Here is a 26,997-nt window from a genome sequence, read left to right as displayed (position 1 = left end):
AGCCACTTCCTGTAGTTTTACAGGTCATTTCCTTTATTCGCTGCTGCTGTGAATCGTTTATTCCGCGCGGAGGCTGAAACCCGTCAGGTTAAAGGAACTTTTCACAACTGTCTGATCGGTTAAAAGCAATTCCAATGAAACAAAACTCATTTTCAGAGTCACAACTAAGACATTGAGCCATAAAAAGCCAGGACAAACAGCGGCACACTCCGTCCGGCTTTATGGGCCCATAAAGCTGCCGTCTGAAAACAGGCGACAGTAATTCAGCTTCACGCAGCCCCGAGTGTTATCACCTCCATCCTGACGCCACCAATTAGCAAACAAGCTGCAGCTTATTGCAGATTAAACGGCTGGTTAACGCTAATTTACAGGCCTGCGACACGCGACCCACCTGATTTTATGAACTCTTTAACATGTTAATGAAGTGAAAAAGAGGTGAAACAACATTTTATTAATTAAGAAATAATTCTATGGTTTAGAGAATGGTAAAATCTGAGGTTATGTGTCTTTCAGTGAAGATTAAATGATCTGTAATCCCAGAGATGTCCCAGGCCGCTCGGGCCCCTCGGGCCCCTTCAGAGGTTTATCAGGTAGTGACGCCCCTGCTGATAACCTCTATGTGGGAATTCTTTCACTTTCTCTGCTTCATTCTCTGGTTCTTCTGACTCCTGAGCTGGTTTAAGAGGAGAACCGGAGGAGTTGCTTGGTGCAGCCATTGCCTCCAGCTGCTGCTGCTCTGCTGCTGCTGCTGCTGCTGCTGCTGCTCTGCTGCTGCTGCTGCTGCTGCTGCTGCTGCTGCTGCTGCTGTAGCTGCTGTAGCTGCTGCTGCTGCTGCTGTAGCTGCTGCTGTAGCTGCTGTAGCTGCTGCTGTAGCTGCTGCTGTAGCTGCTGTAGCTGCTGCTGCTGCTGCTGCTGTAGCTGCTGCTGCTGCTGCTGCTGCTGCTGCTGTAGCTGCTGTAGCTGCTGTAGCTGCTGCTGCTGCTGCTGCTGCTGCTGCTGCTGTAGCTGCTGCTGTAGCTGCTGCTGCTGTAGCTGCTGCTGCTGTAGCTGCTGCTGCTGTAGCTGCTGTAGCTGCTGCTGCTGCTGTAGCTGCTGCTGCTGTAGCTGCTGCTGCTGCTGTAGCTGCTGCTGCTGCTGCTGTAGCTGCTGCTGCTGCTACTACTACTACTATTACTGCTGCTGCTGCTGTAGCTGCTGCTGCTGCTGCTGCTGCTACTACTACTACTACTATTACTGCTGCTGCTGCTGCTGCTGCTGCTGCTGCTGCTGCTGCTGCTACTGCTACTACTACTATTACTGCTGCTGCTGCTGCTGCTGCTCTCAGCCCGGGAGAGTCATCCTGACCTGGACCGCATGGTTCCGGAGCGGGACCGAGGAGGAGAGAGAGTCCCGAATGCAACTGCTCCGCCTTCAGAATAAAAGCACCCGAGGGGAAAAGGATTTTTGATGGCTTAATTATGAGAAGACAAGGGAGGTGTGTAATTAAGATCTTATTTAGATGACATGCTGTACCACATGTATTACACATGTATTACACATGTATTACACATGTATTACACATGTCATTTCAAATGAGTGCTTATAATTCCAGACGTTTAGAGACGTTATTAGTTTTGTTTAAAAGGATTGTTGTCCATAAGAGTTTTTGGCAATAATTTAGTAGTAGTAGCAGCAGTAGTAGCACTAGTAGTAGCAGTAGCAGTACTAGTAGTAGTAGTAGTAGCAGTACTACTACTAGTAGTCGTAGTAGTAGTAGCAATAGCAATAGCAGTACTACTACTAGTAGTCGTAGTAGTAGTAGCAATAGCAGTACTACTAGTAGGAGTAGTAGTAGTAGTAGTAGCAGTACTACTAGTAGTAGTCGTAGTAGTAGTAGCAGTAGCAGTAATACTAGTAGGAGTAGTAGTAGTAGTAGTAGCAGTACTACTAGTAGTAGTCGTAGTAGTAGTAGCAGTAGCAGTACTAGTAGTAGTAGTAGTAAAAGCAGTACTAGCAGTAGTAGTAGCAGCAGCAGCAGTAGTAGTAGTAGCAGTAGTAGCAGTAGCAGTACTACTAGTAGTAGTCGTAGTAGTAGCAGCAGTACTAGTAGTAGTAGTAGTAAAAGCAGTACTAGCAGTTGTAGTAGCAGCAGCAGCAGTAGTAGTAGCAGCAGCAGCAGCAGCAGTAGTAGTAGCAGCAGCAGCAGCAGCAGTAGTAGTAGTACTAGTAGTAGCAGTAGTATTTGTATTTCTTTGCTCGGAATTGTGTGAAATGCCAACATCACTTGTACTCCTTATCTTCTTCTCATCAGTCCAGATAAAAGTATGTACTTCTTTAAAACGCGTGTACTTTTGTGGTTATGTGAGGTATTATCGCGCCAGGCTCGATTAGAGCTCTTGTTTTGAAGGTCCAGTCGGAAGCTCCTCCTGCTCCCTCAGCTCCGCAGCTCCGCTCCAGTACTTCACTGGCAGCCGGTGGATGAGAGCCGCCAGTCCGAGTTGGTCGGTCCAAGGCAGCGAAGCAGGAAAACGCAGCAGTCTGTCCGCAGCTCCGCGGGAGCCCCAACGTGAGGAGCCGCTTCCAGCCCGCCTGCGTCCCACCGCCGCCCCGCACGCACGCACGCCATGAGCGCGCCGCGGATGTTTGGAGACTCCGGAGCGCAGCGCGCCGCGGACGCCGGGATTTGCTGAAGTTTGGCCGCGCGGTGCGCGCAGCGGCGGACTCTGGCTGTCAGGCGCCGAGTCGGTGGGGGAGGATTCCCGACCTTCTCTTTTCACTCCGACGAGGACTTACGGAATTTAAAGAAGTTTTGTGGATGTTTAGGAAGTTTCCTGGAGAATTAAGGCGGTTTACGTGAATGTTTGGTGCCACCGGAACGACCCAGTAGTACCGACAGAAGTGGAACATTTAGGTAAGATAATAATAACAATATTATTAATATGCCAACATTAATAATAATAATGATAATAACGATGATAATAATAATAACGATAATAACGATAATAATAATAATAATAATAATAATCGTAATAATAACAACAATAATAATAATTTAATATTTTTTTATATATTTAATAACGGTGGTGGTCTGTATTGGAGACGTGGACATAATAATTGATGTTAGACAGATGTTAGGCAGGTACACAGCTCTCTGGCTCGCGTGTGTGTGTCCGGCGATCGTGCGTGTGCGTGCGTGCATGGCAGTCCTTGGGCCCTCGGGACCGCAGAGTCCCCGGCTCCTCCGGACTCTGTGCGCCCTCGGCGAGCCTGTGCCGCGCTGCGCGGAGGAGCGTGTGCGCGTGTGACCAGAGCGTGTGCGCGTCACTGAGCTCCTCGTCAGTGTATTAAAACTGGGTGGTGAAACACACCATGGATGAAAGCCTTCACTGTTTCCCGACTGGTCGTGGATCCATACCATGATCGGATCGATCAGATTGGTCCCCCCCGGTCCCCCCCGGTCCCTCCCGGTCCCCCCTGGTCCCCCCCCCCCCCCCCGTGACGGACTCTGCCGTCGCGGTGTCGCCAGGACGCGCAGCCCCGTATCTGCTCGGCAGCAGAATGCTCTGAAGTTCCTCCAGAATCTTCTCCCCCAGCAGCGCATCAGTCGTCGCGGCCTCAAACGCAGCTCTTCTGTCTCTCTCTTTGGACTCTTCCGTCCTTTTAAATCCACCAGCGGAGAAAACAAGAACGTCCCACAAGAGGGAAAAATATCTGCAACGAAGAATGAGCCTTTTTTTTCCCAATTAGCGCGTCGCGTTTCAGGAGTAATTGGTCTAATGGCGCAGACTAATTGCATCTATTGAGCCGAGAAATAACAGCGGTTTGTTTTGCATCTGCCTCCAAAACCCGAATCAGCCCCAGATCGCCTCCCTTCATGTTCCGGAACCGGCCCCAGATCGCCTCCCTTCATGTTCCGGAACCGGCCTCAGACGTCCTGAGAGCGCTCATCGACTCCCAAGTGTCAGAGTTGGAAGGAAAAGCGGATTAAAATCCGGATCAGTTCTGAGAATCCGAAGTTTGTCTGGCTGATTTGGGCCCGTTTCCTTCTAACTCTGCTTCTAAAATAAAGAAGAGTTGAGAATTAATATGTTGAAATATTTATGGGTTAAAAGGTCCAAACACCACAGATGAACCAGCTGTTAAGATCTGACAGGCTGGTTTAGCAGACTGTTCGGAGCAGGTCTGTGATTGACGTGTCGCAGCTGGAGGCCGAACCTCACCTGTTCCTCACCTTCTCCTCACCTTCTCCTCACCTGTTCCTCACCTGCTCCTCATCTGCTCCTCTCCTGCTCCTCACCTGCTCCTCACCTGCTCCTCACCTTCTCCTCACCTGCTCCTCACCTGTTCCTCACCTGCTCCTCATCTGCTCCTCTCCTGTTCCTCACCTTCTCCTCACCTTCTCCTCACCTGCTCCTCACCTGTTCCTCACCTTCTCCTCACCTGCTCCTCACCTGTTCCTCACCTTCTCCTCACCTGTTCCTCACCTGCTCCTCACCTGCTCCTCACCTTCTCCCCACCTTCTCCTCACCTTCTCCTCACCTTCTTCTCACCTGCTCCTCATCTGCTCCTCACCTGCTCCTCACCTGTTCCTCACCTGTTCCGCACCTGCTCCTCACCTGCTCCTCACCTTCTCCTCACCTTCTCCTCACCTGCTCCTCACCTGCTCCTCACCTTCTCCTCACCTGATCCTCACCTTCTCCTCATCTGCTCCTCACCTGCTCCTCACCTTCTCCTCACCTTCTCCTCACCTTCTCCTCATCTGCTCCTCACCTGCTCCTCACCTGTTCCTCACCTGTTCCTCACCTTCTCCTCATCTGCTCCTCACCTGCTCCTCACCTTCTCCTCACCTGCTCCTCACGAGGTGCTTCCAAGGTGCTGGAGCCTTTGAGAGGGTTTGGAACCCTCCTCCTCCTCCTTCACCAGGCGGTACCGGCGCAGTTGTCGTGGTCGTGGGCTCGTGCGAATGACTCATGTGACTGCCTGGCCTCGGAGGGGCTGACGGGGATTTGAACCCGCGGTTGAAGCGTCCGCCTGCCTATGAGCTGCTGCTACAATGAGACGATAGTTCTGCATGATTAATGTTCATGTTTTATTCACCACCCTGCTTGTTTCTCTTTCATGCTTAAAGAAAATATTAACATAAAAACACTTTGGAGGCTTTGAACTCATCAGCGGCTCTTTGGGCTCCGACACCGACACCCTCCTCCTCCTCCTCCTTCTCTGCTTCTTCAGGCTGTGAAGTGAAATCAAAGTGGTTTGAAGAGTTCTTTTCAGCTCTTGTGCGTCCACTCTGGGGTCAAAAGTTCCCCAGTTCCACTGCTCCGCATTTCACTTCTGTGTTTGCGTGAAAGTCGAGCTCACGGGAGGATTTGGAGTCTTCGGAGGGCTCCGATCAACCTGTGGAAGCAGCCAGATGTTCTTAAACTCACCGATTTGACGGTTGAGGAATATTAAAGCGCACTAAACATGGAAGAATTCGACGTGTTTCTGCCTAAACTCTGGGCCGAAGGTCATGGGTTCGCGACCCGTTCCTCTGTTTTTGTTTTTGTTCAGCTGGTTTTGCTTACTTGTGCAAAACGAGACGCTGAACGCATGAGACGGGAGTGAAAACCAGTCGGTAAAGGCTGTGTCGCAACTCTTGGCTGCCACAGTTTACCTGTCATCAGATCAAATCTGAGGACGCCTTGTTTTCGGGTTGCGTCCCGGCTGTCGCGCCGCCTGTCTAAACAGATCTGCACGTCCACGCAAACCAGCTCAGCAGCCTCGCGGACTCCTGTTCTCAGGTGAGAGGCGAGGATTGAAGCCTCAGGTGGGGGAGTGAAGCTCCAACCCTGCTGGGAGGCCGCGGCCGTCTGCGTGTCCCCGCCCCCCCCCGCCGCCACCATCACCGCCGTCCCTGTTGGCGTTTCCCGTGTGCAGTCACAGGTCGCCGCTGCGAGGACCCGAGACAACAGCACCTTTCTCCCAACGCCGTGTGTGTGCAGACAATGTTCCTCTGTGTGAGCACACGAAGCTCACGCCGACGACCGAGGGCCCCCGCCAGACCTGCGGGGGGGTGGACGACTCATAGCCAAGGCTCGACAGGCAGGACAGAGCTGCTAAAGTTTAAGCTAACGGCTGTGTGTGTGTGTGTGTGTGTGTGTGTGTGTGTGTGTGTGTGTGTGTGTGTGAGGGGGGTGGTTGCTTTTCTGGGCACCTCGCGCTGAGCTACATTCCAGTTTCTCCCTTCTTTAGCAAACAGAGAGACCAGACTTTCACCTCCCTCCGGCTCCTCTGAGCCGTCGGGCGCCGCCGTGGTCGTTGCCCACACGGGTCGGTGCCCTCAGAGGATTCTGGAGAGGTTCTTCTTCAGCAGGACCTTTACTGTGAAGAAGCTGGGGAAACAGAGGCCGAACGGAGAGCTGTGGTTCTCCGTCACGCCTGCGCTGTACCTGTGGAGGGGGCGGGGCCTCGCGCCTGCCCTGGAGTACAGCTGTCAATCATTACAGGCGGTGGAGGGAAGGAAGTGGTTCATTAGTGAAGGGAACGTATGTGATGGAGTGGTGAAGCCCTGCTGCCTTCATGGACCGGGTCTGACCCAAGGCGGTTGGGTCTGACCCAACCGCCTTGGGTCAGACCCAACTGCTTGGTCCCCTCTAACGTCTCCAGCTGCAGCCTTCATGGACCGGGCCAGACCCAACCGCCTTGGGTCAGACCCAACAGCTCGGTCCCCTCTAACGTCTCCTCCTTCTGCTCTTCTTCCAGCTCTGCTCTGCAGTCTTGTTGGGGACAGACGCTCCAGGCCTCCCAGGTGACTTCTGATGGACAGCATGCAAACGGAGGATGTTGTCTGAGTCGCGTCTCAGCTCGCCGTCCGGAGGAATGACGGTCCTGTGGTGCTCGCTCTGGTTCTTGGTCCTGCTGCCACCCTGCGTCTCCTCAGCCCGGCTGCCCACTGCTCAGCCCACAGGTACGAACATGTAGCAGACGTTAGCTGGATGTTTCCCGTCTGTCTGAAGGATCTGAGCTTCTGGGATGTCAAACTTTGCTGTTTTTCTTACTAAACTGATGATTTTCTGTCTTTAACTGAAGGTTTTGAGTTTCAAAAACATCTGGACTGTTTAAAGCTAAGTGAGATAGCGGCTCTCTGCTAAGACAGTTGTTCTGTGCTTAATGTTCTGCTCCGTGTGCTGGTCACACTAAACATTTACTGCTCTTATTGTCATTACAAGGAGGATTTAATTGGCCTCCTCTCGGTTCTCCGAGCTCAGCAACGTCTTTTTCCCCCTTTGTTCTGGAGGCAGAGACAAACCCGGAGATCAATCCAAAGTAAACGCTGCCTGTGTTTGCTTTAATCTCTGCATATTGCACAAAGGAAAAAACCAACACAGCAGAGTAATCTTCCTCTGAGGCGTTAGCCAAATGTTTTCTCTGCTCCCCCTTTAATTCGCTTTCATGTGCGAGTTTTTTTAAATGACACAGAAGGATCTTTCCCCTCTTCCACGTGTTGAACAACCAACCGTTTGAGACTAAACTGACGCTGTGGCCCGATCGGAGCCTGAAACGTGTTGATTTACTAAAGAAACAAATGTAAACTGCTGCAGTTTGGGAGATTTAGCTCATTGGAAACGTTCAAAAGCAACCCATGACATCATTTCCTGTTCTTGAAAAAGCATCTCGATCCAAACGTCTGTAGCATAAAGGGGTGGAGCTGAGGAGCTGACCTGCGTGACCTCTGCACCTTGAAGGTGTCTCCGCCCCGCTCCTCGCCCCCCAGCCCCCCAGCAGTGCTCCCCCAAGTCCACAGATGGACGAGCAGTAGGAATAAAACGACGGTGGTTCGCTGGCAGATGGCGCCGCTTCCTGTCTGCCTCTGCGGAGGTTTGTGGCTGGTGGTGGTGGGTGTCAGGGTCAGACGGTGGTGGACATCGAGGACAAAAGTGTCCTTGAAAGTTTGCAGGACGTCCATTAATGGAAGCGAAGGATTAAAATATCTTTCTTATCTGATTAATGTAGAACAGGAGCAGCAGTTATAACAGTGTGTTCTATACCGTAAGAATCACTGATGTGTGTGTGTGTGTGTGTGTGTGTGTGTGTGTGTGCGTGTGTGTGTGGGTGTGTGTGTGTGTGTGTGAGGTCTCTAACCCCCCACCCTCTCGCACTCTCCCCCCTGCAAGGCCTGTAAATGTCAGCAGGGTTTGTTTGGCTCGTTTGGAGGCTCGTTAAAGCCGCACCATTCCCAGATTTACGCCCAGGCTCTACAGTTCACACGTTCAAAACACACACACACACACACGCACACACACACACACACGCCGGGTAATCAGAACACACCTGAAACTGTTCCAGGGTCTGTTGTGGTCCCTCCGTGGCGTTGCCCAGGTACGCTTACAGGTTATTTCTGTCTTGTGGTGATGATGAGGTCATTTATTCACCCCAGTGTGTAGCAGCGATCTTGCTAGTGACGGCGATGCTAAATGCTCGCTATTAGCCTTTTGCTAACAGATCGTATTAGCCAACAAGTTTGAAACCTGTGAACTGTCTCAGTGGTGCATGATAGACAAATTTAAACTTGATAAAAGAAGTTTTGTGTGATGAAAAACTTTGTTTCCGAGACTTTTAAAGATCAATCGGCCTCTGGTCATGTGATCCAGGATCAGCAGATCAGGTGATTTGAACGGCAGAGATCTGCAGATGGTATTAACGTGTCAGTAATGGCCCCCAACGCCCCCTGGATGAGTACGGATGAAAACACACCTGAGTGTGTGTGTGACACGCTTCCTGCAGTAGTTTCAGCACACTCACACACACACGCACACACACAAATATGACAGCTACACTGACACAGCTGGAGTCATAAATCTCTCTGTATCTGGTATCTCCATCGGTTTCAGATTCTTCCCCGTTGGTAGAAGCTTCACACACACACACACACACACACACACACACCTGGACGTGTCCTCAGCTCCACCTCTGGAGCAGGTTCAGGGCCGCCGGCATACATTTGGCTTCTAATTCCAACGCTCCCCTTGAGGAAGTTGCGAGTCGAGATCCTCGCCAGATAAGGCCGACTGGGTCGGAACAAAGAGGCTCATTGTGCTCAGCAGGGGGCCGTTTCCAGGAGGGGGCGGAGTCAACTCCGACACTGTTATTGTGTCACGTCTGACACCTGCATCTGCAGTGGTGGTGACCTTTGGTGTAACCAGATTATCGTTATGATTGTATCCGAATGGAGCCCAAACACACACACACACACACACACACACACACAATCGGCAGATTTTGAGGCATTTTGGTTGCCAGTTTCTTGGCCTGACTAAAAATAAGTTTGTGCATCCGACTGTGCTGACAGAAACTCATCACCTCGAATGTCCCTGCAGTGTTTAACAAGCTCCCGGACTCGTGGATCCATTAGCTGAACCGGACCTCACGGACCTCATTTCATGCATCAACACACTCTTATTCTGGGGAAACTTCGAGCTGCAGCTGGGCTGGAAAACTGCGATTAATATTATCAAATTCCAGCTAATTGCTTATTATTTTTCATCGCCCTCCTCCTTTAACTCCTCCTGCAACGCCCCCCCTGGTCGCCCCCCCCCCCCCCCCCAGTCGCCCCCCCCTTCCCTTCAACCGGTAAGAAGAAGTGGAGCTGCCCGTCTGGCTCTGCTGCAGCACATTTACATTTCTGTGAATGGAAACAGGGAGCCAGCAGACACTTTTCAGGGTGTGTGTGTGTGTGTGTGTGTGTGTGTGTGTGTGTGTGTGTGTGTGTCTTCCTCTCCTTCATGCCCCCACCTCCTCTCTCCTTTCCTGGGCTCACATCTGCTCCATGCCTCCCTTCTCCCTCCTATTTTGCCTATTTCTTGGACTCTGCTGCCGATCTTCCGCGTTAGAACTTCCAAACCTTCTCCCGTATCTGCTGATGAGCTGCATTTTTTCCCCGTGCAGCAACTCCCTCCGCTCCGCTGGCAGGACTGGAAACCATGACGTGGGTCTGTCAGAGTTTATCGTGACATATTCTCCTTAAACGGTGACGTCGTGGCTTTTATCAGCTTCGCAGGGAACAGCAGCTTTATGGGCCAAATGAACTGAAACGGGAGGAATTCTGGCTTTTTCCCGGGGAAAAAGATCCGATTTATGAGGGAAAAAGTCAAATCAGAGTAAATTGGGATCCTCCCTCCCGCGAGCTCCCGTCTGCAGCCCGTTTGGGCTCTGAGTAAAGGCCGATCCTGGAGGAAGACGGGATTAGAGGCCTTCCTCGTCTCCTTCAACAGACCCCGGGAACGCCGTCGGCGCCGCCTTTTTTGTCACCTTCTTTCCTGACTGGCGAGCGCGTTACGGTTTTAGCTCCAGGACGCCGCTGCGGGGGCCAGAAAAGAGCTTCACCAGCAGAGCTGTGATCAGGTTAAAGCCCCACCGGCGCCGCTGTCACATCCAGGTCAGCTTTGACCCCCCAACTGGAGCCGGTACCTGTCGGGGGCGTGGCCTCACACACGCCATCACGAGCACCGTTCCACCTCAGCAGCGTGTCGTTTCTGGGGGCGGCTCATCCCAGCTGGGGAGCATCAAGAGGTGTCAGCGGGGGGATGAGGGTGCGGGTCAGGTCAGGGGTCACGGGCGGCGGAGGCCAAAGGTTAACATTTCAATTGAGCCGAGTCGGCGCGTTCTGGGACTGTTTCCATCAGCTGTTTTGCAAACTGGGTTTCAATTCTTAAAATGAGTTTTTTTCTGGATCCGTGGATCTTTTCTGAGTTTCCTCCCATCTTTTGTCTGGAATTAGAGTCCGCTCTCTCCAGAGCGTCTCTTCTCTCCTGCTCTTCCCAGATTTTACGCCCGTGTCCAGGTTCTGGTCCTGAGTCAGCGGGTTCCGGTCGTGCTGGCCGAGCAACGGTCCGGCTGCTCGTCGCGCCGCACAGATCCCGTCACCTCCCTCGGCGCGCAGCGCTCCGAGGACTTCCGCCTCCGGAGGGTCGGGCGTCCCGCTTGTCTGTTGAATTGAAACTAGGCCAGTTCGTTTCAGGAATGACAATTAAAGCCCGGCCCTGTCCCGGGGCAGGTGGGGGCCACCGCGTGGGTATGAAAGGAGCAAAGACGACGGGCGCTGCCAAGATGCTCAGGATGTACAGTTAGCTTCCGATGCTCATTAGCGAGCAGGAGCGGGGGAGGCTAGCTGGCAGCGGCGGGGCGGGATGCTTGAGGCGGCCTCCGCCCCTAACTCGATTTTAGAGGCTCTTTTGAAACAGCTCGGGGGAGAAAAGAGGCAACAAGCTGAGGGGGAGCCTCCCTCTTTTCACCCTCTTCTCTTCACTCCTCCTTGATCTCCGCGCAGCCATCCCTCCGTTCCCTCCACCTCCCCCTGGCAGGCTCCTCGGCATCGGTGTGAGGTTGTCAGGCCGGCCCAGATTAACCACATTGTCCAGAGGTATTTACATCCGGCCAAACCATATTAAACAGAGATTAGGGGGTTTCATTGCACAGGGTGGAAAAAAAGAGGGATAAAAATGAGGGGGGATTAAAAAAGAAGTGGGAGAATTTCCAGGATGAGCAGGATTTACAGCATAGCTGTGAAATGGAGGAGGAGAAATGTGTTTTTTAGGTGGAGGAGGGGGTGGAGGGGGTGGTCAGGGACCCCACAGATCCTGTTTGAAGGTCATGTGATGCCGTCACGACAGAGGGGGTGTCGGGCGAGCCAAACGGTTGGCACACAGTCCAGTTAGGGGGGGCAGGAGTGGTGGAAAGCTGGACACAATCGGACAGGACGGCCCCAGCCTCCCCCGAGGAGACAGGTCCAGGTTTGGGTCCAGGCTCAGGTTCAGGTCCAGGCTCAGGTTCAGGGCCAGGTTTGGGTCCAGGCTCAGGTTCAGGGCCAGGTTCAGGGTCAGGTTCGGGTCCAGGCTCTGGTTCAGGGCCAGGTTTGAGTCCAGGTTCAGGGCCAGGTTCGGGTCCAGGTTCAGGTCCAGGTTTTGGTTTTCCTTGTGTAACTTTGATGATCCTGTGTTGCATAAATTGAGCCTCTGTTATAATGACATCATTATTCGTCTGTGTTTATATAGAAGCTCTGTCTTTACTACGTAAACACACACGGATGATTCACCCACGTGCACTGTGCGTGCACGCTCTAACGACAGAAATGTGGAACAAATTTACGCTGCCTTTTCAGACTAAAAGCAGGGTTGAGCGGGAGAAGCAAACAGCTAATTACCTGCAATGAAAGCGGCCGTTTACGGCTGAATTGTTTGCTGCTGGTTGGGGCTCTCCGTGGCGAGGAGGCGGGGCCAAGCGGGGCCAAGCGGGGCCCATCCCCGGGCCCATCTGGAATCCATCACTTTCAGAAGTGGCTGAAATGCAGAAGCGTTTGAGGAAAAGCGAGTTCAGGTGTTCGTGGGGGGTTCTTCCTCAGGGCAGCTGTTAGCCGTAGCGGCAGGTATTAGCTTCCTCTGCTATCTGCACCAACGGGCGTTTTTAAACAAACATCGGAATCTTTAAACCGTCCACGTGCGCCGCGAAAAAGTACGAAAACTGGATATGCGACCATAACCATCATGCAAACGTAGCCATGGCAACGGTCCCTAAATCTGGCTGAAACTACTTCCTGTTCCCCGAGGATCCCTCACGCGGTCCCTGTGTGTTAGACCTGAAGGCCTGGAAATAAAGAGGCCTTTTTATCCCCGGGGCCAGAGCCCGTCTGCTGGCCCCTGGAGAAGTTTGTAGAGGATAAATAAACCTCTTCAGACTCACAGAAGAGACGGAGTCTGTTAGCGGCGCGCTAACGGACGCCGTATCTCAAAGGGAGACTTTATATTATTCTGAAGGGCTATTTGTTATGATATCGAGCCGAGAGGGTAGCGAGGGCCAGGAGGGCAGGGGCCTCTTGATTTATGGAGTGACCAATGGGCCTGCACTACAGCGCACACACACACACACACACACACACACACACACACACACACACAGTAATGATACACACACATCACAGCCCACATTTACACACAGTCAAACACTACATATCACACATTGCTTCCAGCTGGCTGGAGGTTATGGCAACAGTAACACACACACACACACACACACACACACACACTGCTCTGGATGAGGAAACAATGCTGGAATGATGCTGAGTTGAGGCACCACAATGGCGAGAACGCCATTTTTGGTCCATGTTGTCAGAGTCCCGTCAGCTCTGATTCGTGGTGGGACCGTCTTCTGCTTGACGTTCTGCAGAACCCGGACGACCCAAAGTCCTTCGAGTGGGGCTTTTAATGGCTGCCAGCAGCGTGAGTGTGAATGTTCAGTGATTCATACTGGCTCTGCTGGGATGAAGATGGGCCCGGGCCCTCCGCTTTGGCCCCACACCCCTCTGAATGTTCTAGTCCTCAACAGCTGGACACACAGCAGCTGGGACCATCCTCAAGAATTTAAAGTGCTCTCTCACTAATTAGGAATTTCCCTCTGTGGATATTCCTCCACGCCGCTCCTACGCCAGCGGATTTCAAAGCGCCGCTGCCGTCGAACCTCCGCCGGACCTTCACATCATCCGCGGCTACTCGATGGGTCCTGGAAGGCCGAGCTGCCTGAGAGAAAACCCGCTTTGACTCAAATTCTGCATTTCAAAGCGGGCGAGCTGAGGCAGCTCTTTCCCATTGGCTGAGGACGAACCCCCGTGTTCGGCGGGTTGCAGTTGTTCCGCCTGAACGGAACCAACATCTGAAATCCCTCTGGATGAATCAGATGTTTTGCTTTTGCGTCCAGTTTTGCTTGAACAGAAACTTCAACGGCTGTGCTGTCAGCCCACAGTGAGGAGGATCATTCTTTACTGGGTGAACTGGTGGGTTTTGGGGAACCCCCCCCCCCCCCCCCCCCCACCCTAAAGAGGCACACGTGTGCAGCACAAAGGGCCGGTTCTAGTCCGCTCCGGTGCTCCAGTGTTCGGCCTTCAGTGAGCTCCGGGTCTCTGGAGATGATTATGCTCCCCCATAAAGCCCGATCCTCCTGCTTTACGACATGAAGACACCTTCAGACCTACTTTTCTGCTCTTTCACGCAGCTCGTAAGTAATGCTTGAAGGCTGCGAGCCATTCACGGCGGGGCCGGGATTTATGCGCCGTCGCCACGGCGTTTTTCTTCCCCTCAATGAGCCTTTTGCTTTTAAAAAAGAAAAATCCCAAAATAAAGGGCAGTAAATAGTGCTGTCGGAGCGAGAGGCCGCGCTGGGAACGCGCGTTATTGACGGAACATCTCCGGCAGATTTATGGGCAGCAATAAAACAGAAAACAATTCACAACTTCAGCGCGTTGAAGGAGCCGTGGGAGAAAAAGCCGCCGCGGGTTCGGCGAGGGTTTGTGTCCGCGGCCCGGTGCCGCTACCCGGACCTTCCTGCACCGTCCCGCCTGCCCTCGCTCCTCGCCCCTGGCCCCGCTTGAAAGGGCCCATTTATAATTTACAGCGTTTATTATGTATTCCCTGTGAATTCTGGTCCGGACCTCTCCGGGCTCCAACCTTCCTCTCAGGTCCCGTTTTCTAATCACGGGTCAGGGCTGTTTCCAGGGCGCCGCCCTCACGTCTGCCCCGCCACAAGGCTGCGGCCCTCTCGACGCCGTCGTAAACCACGCGCGTCTTTCTGCTGTCTCCGCTGTCCTTGTCCTTCCTGAGCGACGCCTGGACCCGATGAGACGCGCCAGGGCGGGTTTGTTTGTCCAGACGTGTCCTGGGTAAACATGTTGATTTTTCCCCGACTCGCCGGGCTGGTGGAGGAGATGAGGTGATGTTTGACATTTGAGGGTTTGCGTCCCTGTCTTCAGGACAGAGGGACGCTCGCTGGGACACGTGACGATGTCTGAAACATTCGCGACCTTGATCTTTGCTAACGGTGAAACCTTGGGTGTGTTTTTCAGACTCTGTGTCCAGTGAGACGGCCTTCCTGGAGGACTATGTCCTGGGCGTGGGGGACACCCTGGAAATGACCTGTGACATGGAGGACCACGCCGAGCCCATCGTCTGGTTCAAAGACGGCGCCGTGTTGGCCTCCAGCAACCGCACGCGGGTGGGCCAGAGGATCCTGCGCATCATCAACGTGTCGTACGAGGACTCGGGCGTCTACTCGTGTCGGCTGGCTCGCAGCAACGTGCTGCTGAGTAACTACACCATCAGGGTGACAGGTGAGCCTGGCGTTGGACAGCGCGTCCTCCGGGGACCTTTCAGCAGATTTAACCACTCAGGTTGTCCTCGTCCTGCTTCTCTGGGGGACAGAAACTGAAAATCTGCCTCTAGAATATGGAAACATGTCAATCACAACTTGACCCGTATCAGAAGATGATGAAGACCAGAGGACACACTCCTGAGCCAGGGGACTGGGGGGTGGGGGTGGGGGTGTGTGAAAGTCTCCCAGCGCTTCCCCGTAAATCTCTCGCTCACCAGCCGAGTCCGTTATTGACAACTAATTAGAAACCAATTAGCTGGAAACATTTGATCATTGGAAACAGCTGGGGTGGCAAAAAACCCTCCTAATTCAGCCACACACACACACACGCGCGTTCCTCCTCCTGGACCTGCAGATCCTCCTATCACCTCCAGACTGGAGGGGTCTGCAGTCCCATCAGCTGGAACCAGCATCCATCCGAGTGCACGGTGCCGTCACCACGTGCACGAGCAGCTCACTTAGCACGTTTAGCTTCCCTGCTACATTTCGCAGCGGGGACGGCAGATTCTGCTCCCGCCGCAGTGCTGAAATATTCGGCGGAGGTGTCAGATATTGAGAAGCAGCATCAGATTCAACATCTGGACGTCATCCAGCCGGCGGAGAGGTCGGTTCACATCCCCCCCCCCCCCCCGTACACATGTCTGAGGCCGTGATGTGAGTGGATAAAAGGGGTTGTTTGCAATATGGAAGGTATAAAAGTTTTGTTTAAAGGATTTAGAAATGCTGGACAAACATCTGGAGGGTGTTCAGAGATTTGGCTGTGGGGGAAAAATGTGAAATATGCTGGACGTACCTGGTTCAAGCCAATGTCGGCTTGCTAAGGTAATTGTTCAGGGGCCGATGAAACTGTCTCATTTTTGGCGCCGGGCTCTTCTTTCTGGCTCTCTGATGACCTTTTCTATTTTACCAAACTCAAAAGGTCTGTTCTTATGAAGTCCAGCAGACGTAACAGTGCTAGCAACAATATAAAACCATCTCCACCAGTATTTGCATTCAAATGACACTATTATCGCCGCGCGTCGATGTTAGCAGAGGTTAGCTGTTAGCCTTTAGCTCAGGAGCGGCGTTTCTGCGTCGTGAGATGTTTAATTTTTACAGCGGCGGCGCTGAAACACGAGTCGGAGCAGCTTCTCTAGACGGTGGCGCTTCACAGAGCCTCAAACTTGGAGGTTTCGGGAGCAGTTTTAGTTCAGCAGGGTTGCCGAGGAAACAGCTGGCGCTCATTAGCCCGACCCACGGCGCCGAACCTGAAAACGCACAAGGTCACATCCAAAATAATTAGATCGTCTGTGCGAAAATGTGTGAGACAGCGAAAACAAAAACAGTGGTATCTGCCGGCGGGGAACAGTTTGACACGCTAAGCTTCAGCAGCGGCCTGCGCGCTGTAACACGAGTGGGTGTTTCCAGCCCGGAGCGTGGCGCACGGGTTCTAATGGACCCGCTCATTTTTAACACGTGTGGAAATGTTTGTTCTGTCTGAGCGAGAACTGTGGACTCATTCATGGCTCCTCGGCCACAGTGTGTGTGTGTGTGTGTGTGTGTGTGTGTGAGTGTGAGTGTGTGAGTGTGTGTGTGTGTGTAATCGCTTGTTTGTGGACACACACCATTTGAACCGCACGGTTCATAAATCCCTGCTTTGTGTCCCTCTCTCCTGCGTTTCCCAGATTAAACTTTTATCTGATGGTCAACACAGTTCGTGTCCCCTGAAGAACAAGGATGTTTGATTAAAGTGGAACTTTAGCGGATGAATGGACGCAGTTAAAGTGGCCGAACAAGACGTCTTTCACCAGATTAAATCCGCTTTGTTTGTCTTTGTCTTTTTTAAGATTCTCTGTCATCGGGTGACGACGAAGATTACGACGAAGATCTGGAAGATGCAGGTAATTGAAACCACGGTTCTCTTCGTGCCGCCCTAATCAAAGCAATATTTTGCCACATCGCTCAACCAATTTATGCAGATTTTTCGGACTCGTGGGCAAAGATTGCAGCTGTGTCGTCACCTAGCAACGGAGCTGGACATGTTAATGTGTTCTGGTGTCAAAAGCTCAACCTGAGCTCCATTAAAAGCGGCGTGAACCGCGGCGTTGAGGTTAACGTGCAGCACCTGCCGCCCCGTCCAGGGGGGGACGTGGGGGCGGGCGGAGCCGCACGTGGGTTGGAGCCCAGTTAGCAATGATGCGGCTCGCTCTTTGAGCCTCGTTCATCAGTTTGTGCTGATCTAATAATCCTGGATGTGATGTAATGAAGCCACAGGAGGACCTTTGAGACACTTCTAAGTCGCGAGGCATCTGAAACGGAGGGGTTCGAATGAAGTTTTAATGAGCCGGTTGTTTCGGATGACAACAGGCAAAAGCTCTGAAGGCTCTGAGGAACGACGTTAATGAGGCGTAAAGATCTAAAATGGCTTCCTAATTCATCCCCATCCTCTTATTGTGCAGCTGAAATGAAAAAGAAGGCCTGTTTTCCTTCGCTCGGCCTCGCCTGTTTTTATCTTGCTGCTATCACTTTCAACCTGAAATCCATTCATTCCGCTCCCTTTGTGAACGTTGGGAGATTAAAAACGTTATCCAGCTCCGTATTCATGCAGTGTTGCCCGTTAATGTTTCGCTGTCGTTATCCTGAGAGATTAACAGGGGAAAAGCAGAGGAATTAGCTGCTGGCTAACAATGCAGAAGCCTTTCTGCTGCTGCTGGATCAGATTAACACCTGCAATCAAAAACCCAAAGTTTTTGAGGCCACTAAAAGCTCCTGGAGTGCTTTCAAAACGGGCCAAAGTGGCAGCTTATTGGTGAATGCCGGTAAATAGCCTCAGACGGCCAACCTTAATCTCTGGATGCAAGTCTACCTCATGACATCTGAGGCTCTGCTTTCCTGGCAGAAAAGAGAGGGATTAGCCCAGAAATGCTAAACCCCTTTCCCTGCTTAATGTCCACTAAGCCACCGCTAATTAGCCGACGGCGGCAGGAAGAAGTCATGTGACCGGCCCCGCAGGTCGGGCCGTGAATACGACAGCAGGAGGGAAGGTGGTGATCAGAAAGTGCTGATATTTGAGAGGTTCTCGCCCAAACGCCGCAGCTGACTGTTCTCAGCGGAGAGAGGAAGAGGAGACAGACGGCTGCTCCGGCCATGAGCTCATTCCTCACCAGCCTCCAGAACTCGCTCAGCTGTCTCCCAAAGCCTTCTGGGAAAGGCAGAGAAGACGAATGTCTGCCCAGAGGCCTCGGTCGTTACCGAGGAGACGCCTCCGCGCGTTCTTACTGGGCAGCTTCACACGTCGCTTTTGAGACCTCTGCAGCTTCCTGCCGGCTCCAAATATGGACCTGAGGAAACGGAGAACGAGGCACAATCAACCAAAATAAGTGTGTTTGCGTGTGTGTGTGTCGGGGAGGAGGAATGTTCACCAGTCTTTGCTCCTGAGCCTCCTTGTTTACCCTGGCAGGAGAGGAGAGGGCCGCCGCTCCGGCTCTGTTTGCCTTGAGTCCCTGCAGGCGCTTCGGGGCAGCCGGCCTTCAAAGAGCCCCAGTGTGATCTGGGATCTGCTCGCAGGCGTCAGAGAGGGGAAATTATACAATTACACAATTACTACCCCCCCTCCCTCTGGCCGGGACGGGTGTCTGAGCGCCTCGGCCCCGCCACCGCCGCCGATCGTCCCGCTACCGCTAATCGCTTTTACGGAGGACTTTCTGCTGATTCAGCCGCGCTGGGCTGGGACTCGGAGGGAAGCCGAGCGCGGGGCTGCGTCTGCGAGTCCAAACACAAAGAGAATGTGATCCCAGTCAGCAGGCAGACGCAGCGTAGCCGCTGCCAAGGTTGTCGGCTCCTCTAAACGTGTTGATTTAGTAACAGAAAACTATTTTAATCTGCGTCTGGATCAGAATAGTTGCTGCATGAGAAAAGCTCGAAAATCTGGTCTGCGCTGTAAATCAGCAGAAAAACCCCCCCTGGAGCCAAACCAGAAAGTTGCCAAGTTGAGTGAAATTATCTCAGATGTTGAGACAACAAGCAAACAAGCGGCGAAACTGAAAACATCCCAGCTGGGGCAGAAAGTGCACATTCCAGATGCAGATGCTGTCTTAAGTCGCAGCAGGTGCTGCAAAGTGTGCAGGACCTTTTGTATCAGCTGCTAAACTGAAGCGGGTGAGGCTGCGGACGCCCCCCCCTATGGCAAAGGAACCCACTATCCAGTGTAAACCAAACAAACAGCAGGTGTATTTTTAGGATCCTTGAGAGATTCCCCTCCTCACGTAACAGCTGAACAGGTGGAGCTGAGAGTCGCAGTTACGCTAAACCTGTTTCCACGAGCACCGCTGCACATGCACGCAGGGCCTGTCCCTGCTGGGCCCCGTCCCTGCTGGGCCCCGTCCCTGCTGGGCCCCGTCCCTGCTGGGCCCCGTCCCTGCTGGGCCGCAGAGTCCCGCTCCCCCTCTGCTGAGGAAATACCATCCAGGCAATTAGACACGGGACGGATTCCTATAGAGCAAAAACAAGCCGAGTACGAATCTGCCCGTCTCATTAGCATCTAGCTTTTATCCATCGAAACAAATAAAATCCGTTTTTACGCGTCTTTATTTAGTCGTCTGATTCAGTGTGATTGAACGTTTGACCCACCTTTGACCCCGTGTAACCGGGAAGCAGCGGCCTCGGCCTCTGCTTGCTAGCATCCATCCCATTTTTGGTAGAGAAGTCTGCACGAGTGGAGCTGCAGACAGAAGCCCGAAACCCCGGAGTCTGCTGAACCCTCGTCTATTTTGGGTTTTTAAAAATCAGCAGCAGGAAAAAGCTCTTTTTTTTCCAGCCCCGATGAGTTCAGGAGCAGCAGCGGGAGCGAGGACCACACATCAGGAACGACGAGGTTCGAAACTTCAACAGTGTGTGCGGCTGATGGCGATGCCAAGAAAACAATGTGTTCCGACTCCTCGGAGGGGTTGTCCCAAGCTGTGCTGAGTGTCGCTCCAAATACGCCGAGACGGGGGAGGCACACGGGGGGAGAAGCAATGAAATCTAACAGACGTTTCCCTTTTAAGGTGGAGGAGGTTTGTGTGTGGCTGCAGGAGCGCGGGAGGGAGAACCTCCGTCGTCCCTCTGGTCTCCAGCAGCCAGTTATTCTTTGAATGTCACACATGTTCAACCGCTCTTACACCTGCTCGCATTTTTTGTAGGAAAAACATTCTTAGGCGCGGGAAGAATAGCACAAACAGATTATTTTGTTGTTAGCGCTCATCCTATTGGAGCTCCCACACCAGCGTAGTCATTGAGATGCTAATTAGCTTGCTGTCTCCTCCAGCATGTAGAGAGTAAAAGAGACATCTGATGACCGGTCAGCCACCTCCCCGGCTTTTGTCCGAGGCATCGCACAAACAGCCCCACAAAGAGAGCGAATGAGCCACTCCACGCCCGAGTAGCAGCAACAATGCGTGGCTCTGACTCTCTACGCTCTCTTTGTCCGCCGTCTTCTCAATACAACTCAATAAATCGCCCTGACAGGTTTCCAAACTCTCCGGATCGGAGGATTCACGTGAGCTCCTGCATTGTTCTCAGGTGAAGAAGACGGCGATGAGCATTGTTCGGGCCTGGTGATGCTTCATTTCGGGCTCTTTCAGCCTCTGTCAAACTGTGTTTTACACTGTTGGACTTGGCTGTATCTGTGCGGACGGCGAGTTGCGCAATGATGGACTCAGGTTGTCAGAGTTTGGGGGGGTTCGAGTGGATTTACAGCTTCACATCTGTGCTGGCAACTCAAACAAGGTGGGAGACTCGAAAGCTTGTGCAGAGAAGCTAGCTTTCCCTGCTGCGCCCTCTTTTAGCAACCAGATAAAAGAATAAACAGCTTTTTGTTGTTCCCCCAAAAAATGCTTTGATCTCAGGATGAACCAGGAGACCCGTTGGAATAAATCTGGACACGGCGAGACAATAAAGGCGGTGCCGTGTTCAGACCCGAACGGGACTTTTGGACCGCATAAGCACCATCCTGTTCTGTGTCTCACCCACAGGAGCGCCGTACTGGACCCGGCCCGATCGGATGGACAAGAAACTCTTGGCCATCCCGGCTGCCAACACCGTCAAGTTCCGCTGTGCTGCGTCGGGCAACCCAACGCCAACCATCCACTGGCTGAAGAACGGCAAAGAGTTCAAGGGGGAGCAGCGGATGGGCGGCATCAAGGTAAGAGGATTCTCCGGCTGAAGGTTAGAGGTGGGCGGCCGTGATTTACAGGTTCAGAACCACCATAAAATCTCCCTGGAGGCGGACACACCCCCCCATCTTGAGCCACCATCAAAGTGCCTTTTAGCCAGGCATGTTAATCCCCGACTAGTTGAGTGAGCTGCTACGTGTCAGTCAGTAGATCATCGTGGGTGTTGCGATACCCCCTGCTGAGACCTGCTATAACTGGACGGGCGCGGAGAAGAGTGTTGAAAGCCGCTCATGCTGGAAGGATCTTCCCACGGTAAATAAAGGTCAGCGCACCGGACGCCTCCGCCACCGCAATCTGAACCTACTGAAATAAACCCGGTGGGGTCGAGCCGCGGCGCTGAAGAGCGGTGCACGGATACGTGCGTGCTCGCGCCAACAGCTGCGGTGCTCAGTTTTGTCATCAGATTCGCTCTCCTGCGAACAGCGGCGCTTAAAGCGACAGCGCTTCGCCTTCTTCCAGTTCCGACGAGAACTGGACCAATTTGGCGAAGGTTGGTGGTTCCTGTTACAGGCCCCGCCCCCTTTCCTCAGCATTGGGGATTCAAGCTTGAGATTTTAGAGGTATAACACGATAACAAGCGTCCGTAGATGCAGGACGAAGTGAGCCAAACTGATATTAGCTGTTTCCTTTGGCTCCATTCGTTCGCCAGGTCGGCGAGATCCCCCCCCCCCCCCCACCCGTGCAGGTTTGGAATTTAAAGAGTTAAACGTAAAGAGATCCGGCAACTATTAACAGCTTATAGAGATCTCCAACATCTGCTCCCAGCAGACCATCAGCAACTGCCTCCCTCCCTCCCTCCCTCTCTCCTCGCCACACACACCTGTCACCAGCCCTCAGGGTTCGCCCGGGCCGCTCGCTGGCGGCGGGGAGGTCTTCCCGACGACGCCGGGGTGCATTTTTCTAAAGCAACAAATCTGGAGGAAGCACGGAGATGTTTGTTCCATCTGTTCGTCAGATTCCGTCCCTAAATGTCGACCACAAGCGGCGACGTGGGAGCGGAGACGCGGAACCTGGGCCGAGCCAGAACAAACACGCTCTGATGGGATATTAAATGTTTCATTAGAGGCAGATATGAATAGCCGGGGAGCCATAATTAGCCTTTTACACAGCTTGTGCTGTGTGTCAGTGAGAGTCGTGACACTGTAAGCTGTCAACGCGTCACCAGGAAAGATTCCTGTAGGTTTTCCGCTCCGTATAGCTCAGCGGGACGCACTTGGCACCGGGGGCTGACGTGGGCGTCAATCTCGCCACGGCCACCCAGGTTTGGGCCCTCCTGCTTCCAATCCTTCTGCGTTCTGCTAAAAATACAAAGTTATGTTAATAGACTAGTTATTACATGTAATAAAGCGACTCTGTTTGGCCATTTGCAGGCTTGTGCAGCAGGTTTAGCCTTAAGCTAGCTCGTGATGATTGAGACGTTCTATTCTGGGCGTCCGTCCACTCACGCTCGCGCCCCTCCCCCGACCCACCCCACCATTTCCCAAAGGTTTTCTTTTTAAAATCCAATTATCTGGTCACAATGTGGCCGCTGTTGGCCGCGAGGGGGACGAGGTCACCCTGCATGGAGCAAGGGTCCGGGGTGACGGACAGGTCCGCATCCAGAGGGGTCAAAGGTACCGGCTGACCGTCTCAGGCAGGACAGAAACGTCTGCTGTGTTTGCACTTCCCAGCAGTTCCATTCCTCTAATGTTGATGCGGAGGTCACGTTTGTTCTTGTCCCTTCAGAGGGCAGAGCTAAGCATGCTAACTGTTAGCATCTGCCCTGGAGACCATTCTAGGAGTCACCCAGAAGCTTTGGGTTTGCTAAATTGATGAATGCTAAAGCTGTGGTGAGTGACGTCTTTTGTGAGGACGGACGTGGTTTTGACCACGTCAGCACACTCGTCACCTCCCGCCTCCTCAGCCAGGGATGAGTTCATCTGCAGGGTCAGGACCAGATGGAGGGCTCGCTCTGACTCCTGACAGCCTGACAATGGAGGCCTAAAGACCGCCTTCCTTCCACGGGGTCCACGGGGTGACGGCGTTCTCCCCCTCTTTGACAGCCATGCTTAATTCTGGCTGAATGAGTCGTGTCCATCTTTTCACGTTGGTGCGAGCGATGGGAGGTCTTCGTCACCAACAGCTGTCATTCACGTCTCCTCCGTGCCCCTAACCCTGGCCTGAGGTCTCGCCGCTGGCCGACCACGAGGGTCTGGCACCTGTGAGGATCATGACTGGATCGGATATTTGTGATCGACTGAAAAGCAACGAGCAAATTAAAGATTAAAATATCAAGGCCTCCCAGACAACAGTGGTGCTCCTCTGTTCAGCGGGGGCAGGTCCCAGAGGTCAAGGGTCAGCTCTCTATTGAGCCATCACCTCCAGAAGTGGGCGTGGCGCCCGCCTATTGAGCCCCCCCCCCCGTCGGGGGCCCCCGACAGCCGAGGTGGCTGCGTGTTATTGTGCTGCGTTGGCACAAATGAGACAGAAGTTGACAATTTAATTATTGTGCCCGATTCCGTTCAGGTCACCCTGCGCTCATCCGAGCCCTCAATCCGTGTTTTGACAGGTTGCCAGGGCCGGGCTCCTAAACGGGCTCCGCACGGTTACTTTTTAAGACTTTAAGCACTTTAATTCCTTGTTTTTCCACTCCAGATTTGAACACAGGCTGGATTGTGAGTCTCCTTTGGCCACGTAGGAATTTTTACACTTTGCGAGGTTATTGTTGGACGGCTTCACGTCGAGGACCTGCTGTAGTCCCGGACAGGCCAAAGAACTGATCTGGAAGCAGTTTATCCCTCCTGCCTCTGATTTTAGAGTCTTCTCCTCTGATGCATGTCGGGCCAAAAACCACGAGCTTTAATAACAGGCCCTGAGGACTGTTTCTATATGCTGCCGCGCTCTCGACGGGTCAAATTAGACGGTAGCGCTCGTCTGGGCCGCTGGGCCACTCTGACACGGTCATAAATTCCAGTAAATGGCCCCGCTGGTTCTGACAGGGCTATTTTGTGAGGTGAAGATGGAGGCCTTGGACTATAAAGGGAGACCGGCTTCATGTGTTTGCGACGCTGCAAAAAATGCCCGGACCTTTATGGGCTGTTTAGGATGAAATCGGGACTCCTGATGATGATTAATGAAGGAGGATGAAGCAGCAGTGCAGGTTTCCCCTTCCAGGAATTCAAAAATAAGCACAGAATTCTTTAGAAAGTGGGCAGGACGGTCTGCTCGGACGGGACGCCACGCTCACTTTTTGCAGCGGCCCATTCCCAGGGCTTGTTCACTTTTGTGGGTCCGCAGCCAAAACCCTAAAACCTTTAAAGCCTCGTATGACTCTGGCATAAGCTCCTTAATAAATTAATTCTGTTTGGAATCTGGCATGATTGGAATGGACGGGATTATCACGTTTGGGGACTAAGTCTGCAGGTTCAACAGGAGTTAGCCAGTGTAACATGGTAATAAAACGCAAGCGGCGTGGACGGGCGAGATAATTAAATGCGCTAAAGGAAAGACGGAGCCGGTTTAGAGCTGAAATGCCACTCAAAGGTAATTATGACCGCACATTATTAACTGTGAGTGATTAAGCAGCTGGAGCTGGTGGCAGCAGTTGAGGCCCGGATTAAATCATTTAAAGTGAAACTGGGCTAAGACCGTTCTTACAGAGCGTAATTATGTGACAGCCGTTAATCGCCGCGTTATGAGAAAACACAATGAGAAAATGGTCCCAACCCACATCCTGGGAACTTGGAGTCACGCTGCTGTCGAGCCAGAGCAGTTTGGGTCACCTCTGGCGGCCATTTTGGGGGAATTAAACACCACAAACGCAAACTCCAGGAATCTGACGGGCGTCCTCACGTGACCACGGAGGTCCGGACGCGTCGGTTCTGTCTCGACCCATCGATGCTGTGTTTGACTGGCGAAATTCGGGTGATTGACGCGGGATCGTTGTTCTCGCTCTAATGTGGCAACCAAGACTTTTTATTGGTTTAAACACTTTGGCGAGCAGGCGGGTTAGAACCCTGCCGCTCCGAACGGGCCTGAAGGCCTCGTGATTGGACAGAAAACCCGGCGAGTTTGAGCATCACGTGTGTCACACGAAGGGGAAACGCGCCTGGTTTATTGCCTCGAAGGTCCATTTGGTGGTGTTGGTGGTGGCCGAGCGTCCACGCCAGCTCATATTCCTCCGCTCCTGAGAGCAGCCGCTGACTCCGGCTTGACTCCGGCTCCGAGGGTGTAGACGGGGTGGAGCTGAGGAATCTGCCAGTGTGGAGCGGGCTGCCCGCTCCACGTTACCACGCAACTGCCGAAGCACACAGGCATAATATTTACACTGCTGCATTATTTTCCGTGTGCGCGTCCAAGCCAGCGAGAGGGAATGTGGGGAGGAGGAGGAGGAGCCGCGGGAGGATCCGGGGGTTCAAAGTTTCTCAAAGCTAATGTTAGAAACGCATTTTTCCATCTTCTCGCCAAAAGATTCCCTCGTTCTTTTGAGGTCTGGGTGTCACTTCAAGAAGGTTATCGACATGGCGTCCGTGCCACCTCAGATGGTTCTAAATTAGTTCAAAGGTTTGTTTTTTTATCTCCGTCTCCAAGGACGGTTCCTCTTTATCGCCGCCCGTGGAGGCATCGCAGGTTCTGACCTCGCCGCTGCCTCCAGGCTTCTGCTGCTGTCGGTCTGTTGCTCCAACTGCTTCCAATTATTAGTTTAGCCCTCGACTCTGTGGTTGATCTTAACCAGTGGGGGGGTGCGGGTCCTGACTGAGCTCTGTCTAATGAAAAACCCTCATGAGATTGTCCGTGTTGGCATTTTCTCATCGATCTTAAAACCTCGTCTTCATCCAAAACCAGGCTCGTCCGTTGGCGTCTGTCGTGCAGAAAACAGGTGGACGACCGTCTTAACTCTTGTGTGCACCTCTGTAAACGTGCTCTGCAGCCAGCATGCTCCTCTCTGATGTTCTCCACCAAGGATATCAAAGGCTGAGGGAGGCTGCACGGGCTTGTTTTAAATGTTTCTGGGGTTTTTTCCTGAAACAGGCAGCAGCCTAAAAACCTCTGGAACGCGTTCGCCGCCTGAACCTTTCTGTCCTCTCTCCAGTTGCGGCACCAGCAGTGGAGCCTGGTGATGGAGAGCGCCGTCCCGTCCGACCGGGGGAACTACACCTGCGTGGTGCAGAACAAGTACGGCTCCATCTCCCACACCTACCAGCTGGACGTCCTGGGTACGTGAGGTCACATGACCAGTAGGACACCGTTTTGTGGCTTCAGCTCAGGTCTGCAACCTTCCCCCCCGCAGAGCGTTCCCCCCACAGGCCCATCCTCCAGGCGGGGCTGCCGGCCAATCAGACGGTTGAGGTGGGCAGTAATGTGGAGTTCCATTGTAAGGTTTACAGCGACGCGCAGCCGCACATCCAGTGGCTGAAACACATGGAGGTGAACGGCAGCCGCTACGGGCCCGACGGCGCCCCCTACGTCCACATCCTGAAGGTGCGTCAACAGCCCAGATTGGCGGTTTGATTGTTCAATTAACCCAGATGGTTTGATCCAGATGTGTTGCTGCGTCTTACAGCTGTTAAAACATTCATTTCTCAATCACAAGCGCTCCACGACAGCAGGGACGGCGCCATTCTCCGGACCAGAAGCCTCCTGAGGGTTCTGAACCAGGAGGGTGGCGTCCTGA

The 26,997-nt window shown here is 53.0% G+C and overlaps 1 protein-coding gene across 3 annotated transcripts in view; it reads left to right on the top strand.

Moving 5' to 3' along the window:
* The first annotated feature begins 2,459 nt into the window (after positions 1-2,459).
* The window catches only part of fgfr3 (fibroblast growth factor receptor 3), a 37,282-nt gene continuing 12,744 nt past the window's right edge, over positions 2,460-26,997 (top strand). For all 3 annotated transcript variants that reach the window (XM_011620155.2, XM_029828127.1, XM_029828120.1), the window contains exons 1-7: positions 2,460-2,890; positions 6,724-6,928; positions 14,849-15,112; positions 16,980-17,033; positions 21,144-21,313; positions 26,416-26,539; positions 26,614-26,804. In XM_011620155.2, the coding sequence (XP_011618457.2) occupies positions 6,802-6,928; positions 14,849-15,112; positions 16,980-17,033; positions 21,144-21,313; positions 26,416-26,539; positions 26,614-26,804 (930 nt within the window). In that variant the 5' untranslated portion in view covers positions 2,460-2,890; positions 6,724-6,801. The remainder of the gene's footprint in view (positions 2,891-6,723; positions 6,929-14,848; positions 15,113-16,979; positions 17,034-21,143; positions 21,314-26,415; positions 26,540-26,613; positions 26,805-26,997) is intronic.

The sequence above is a fragment of the Takifugu rubripes genome, chromosome 2 (genome assembly GCF_901000725.2).
Source record: "Takifugu rubripes chromosome 2, fTakRub1.2, whole genome shotgun sequence".
Classification (NCBI taxonomy): domain Eukaryota; kingdom Metazoa; phylum Chordata; class Actinopteri; order Tetraodontiformes; family Tetraodontidae; genus Takifugu; species Takifugu rubripes.
The sequence above is the reverse complement of the archived record's forward strand: the minus strand, read 5'-3'. Positions and strand labels throughout refer to the sequence as shown.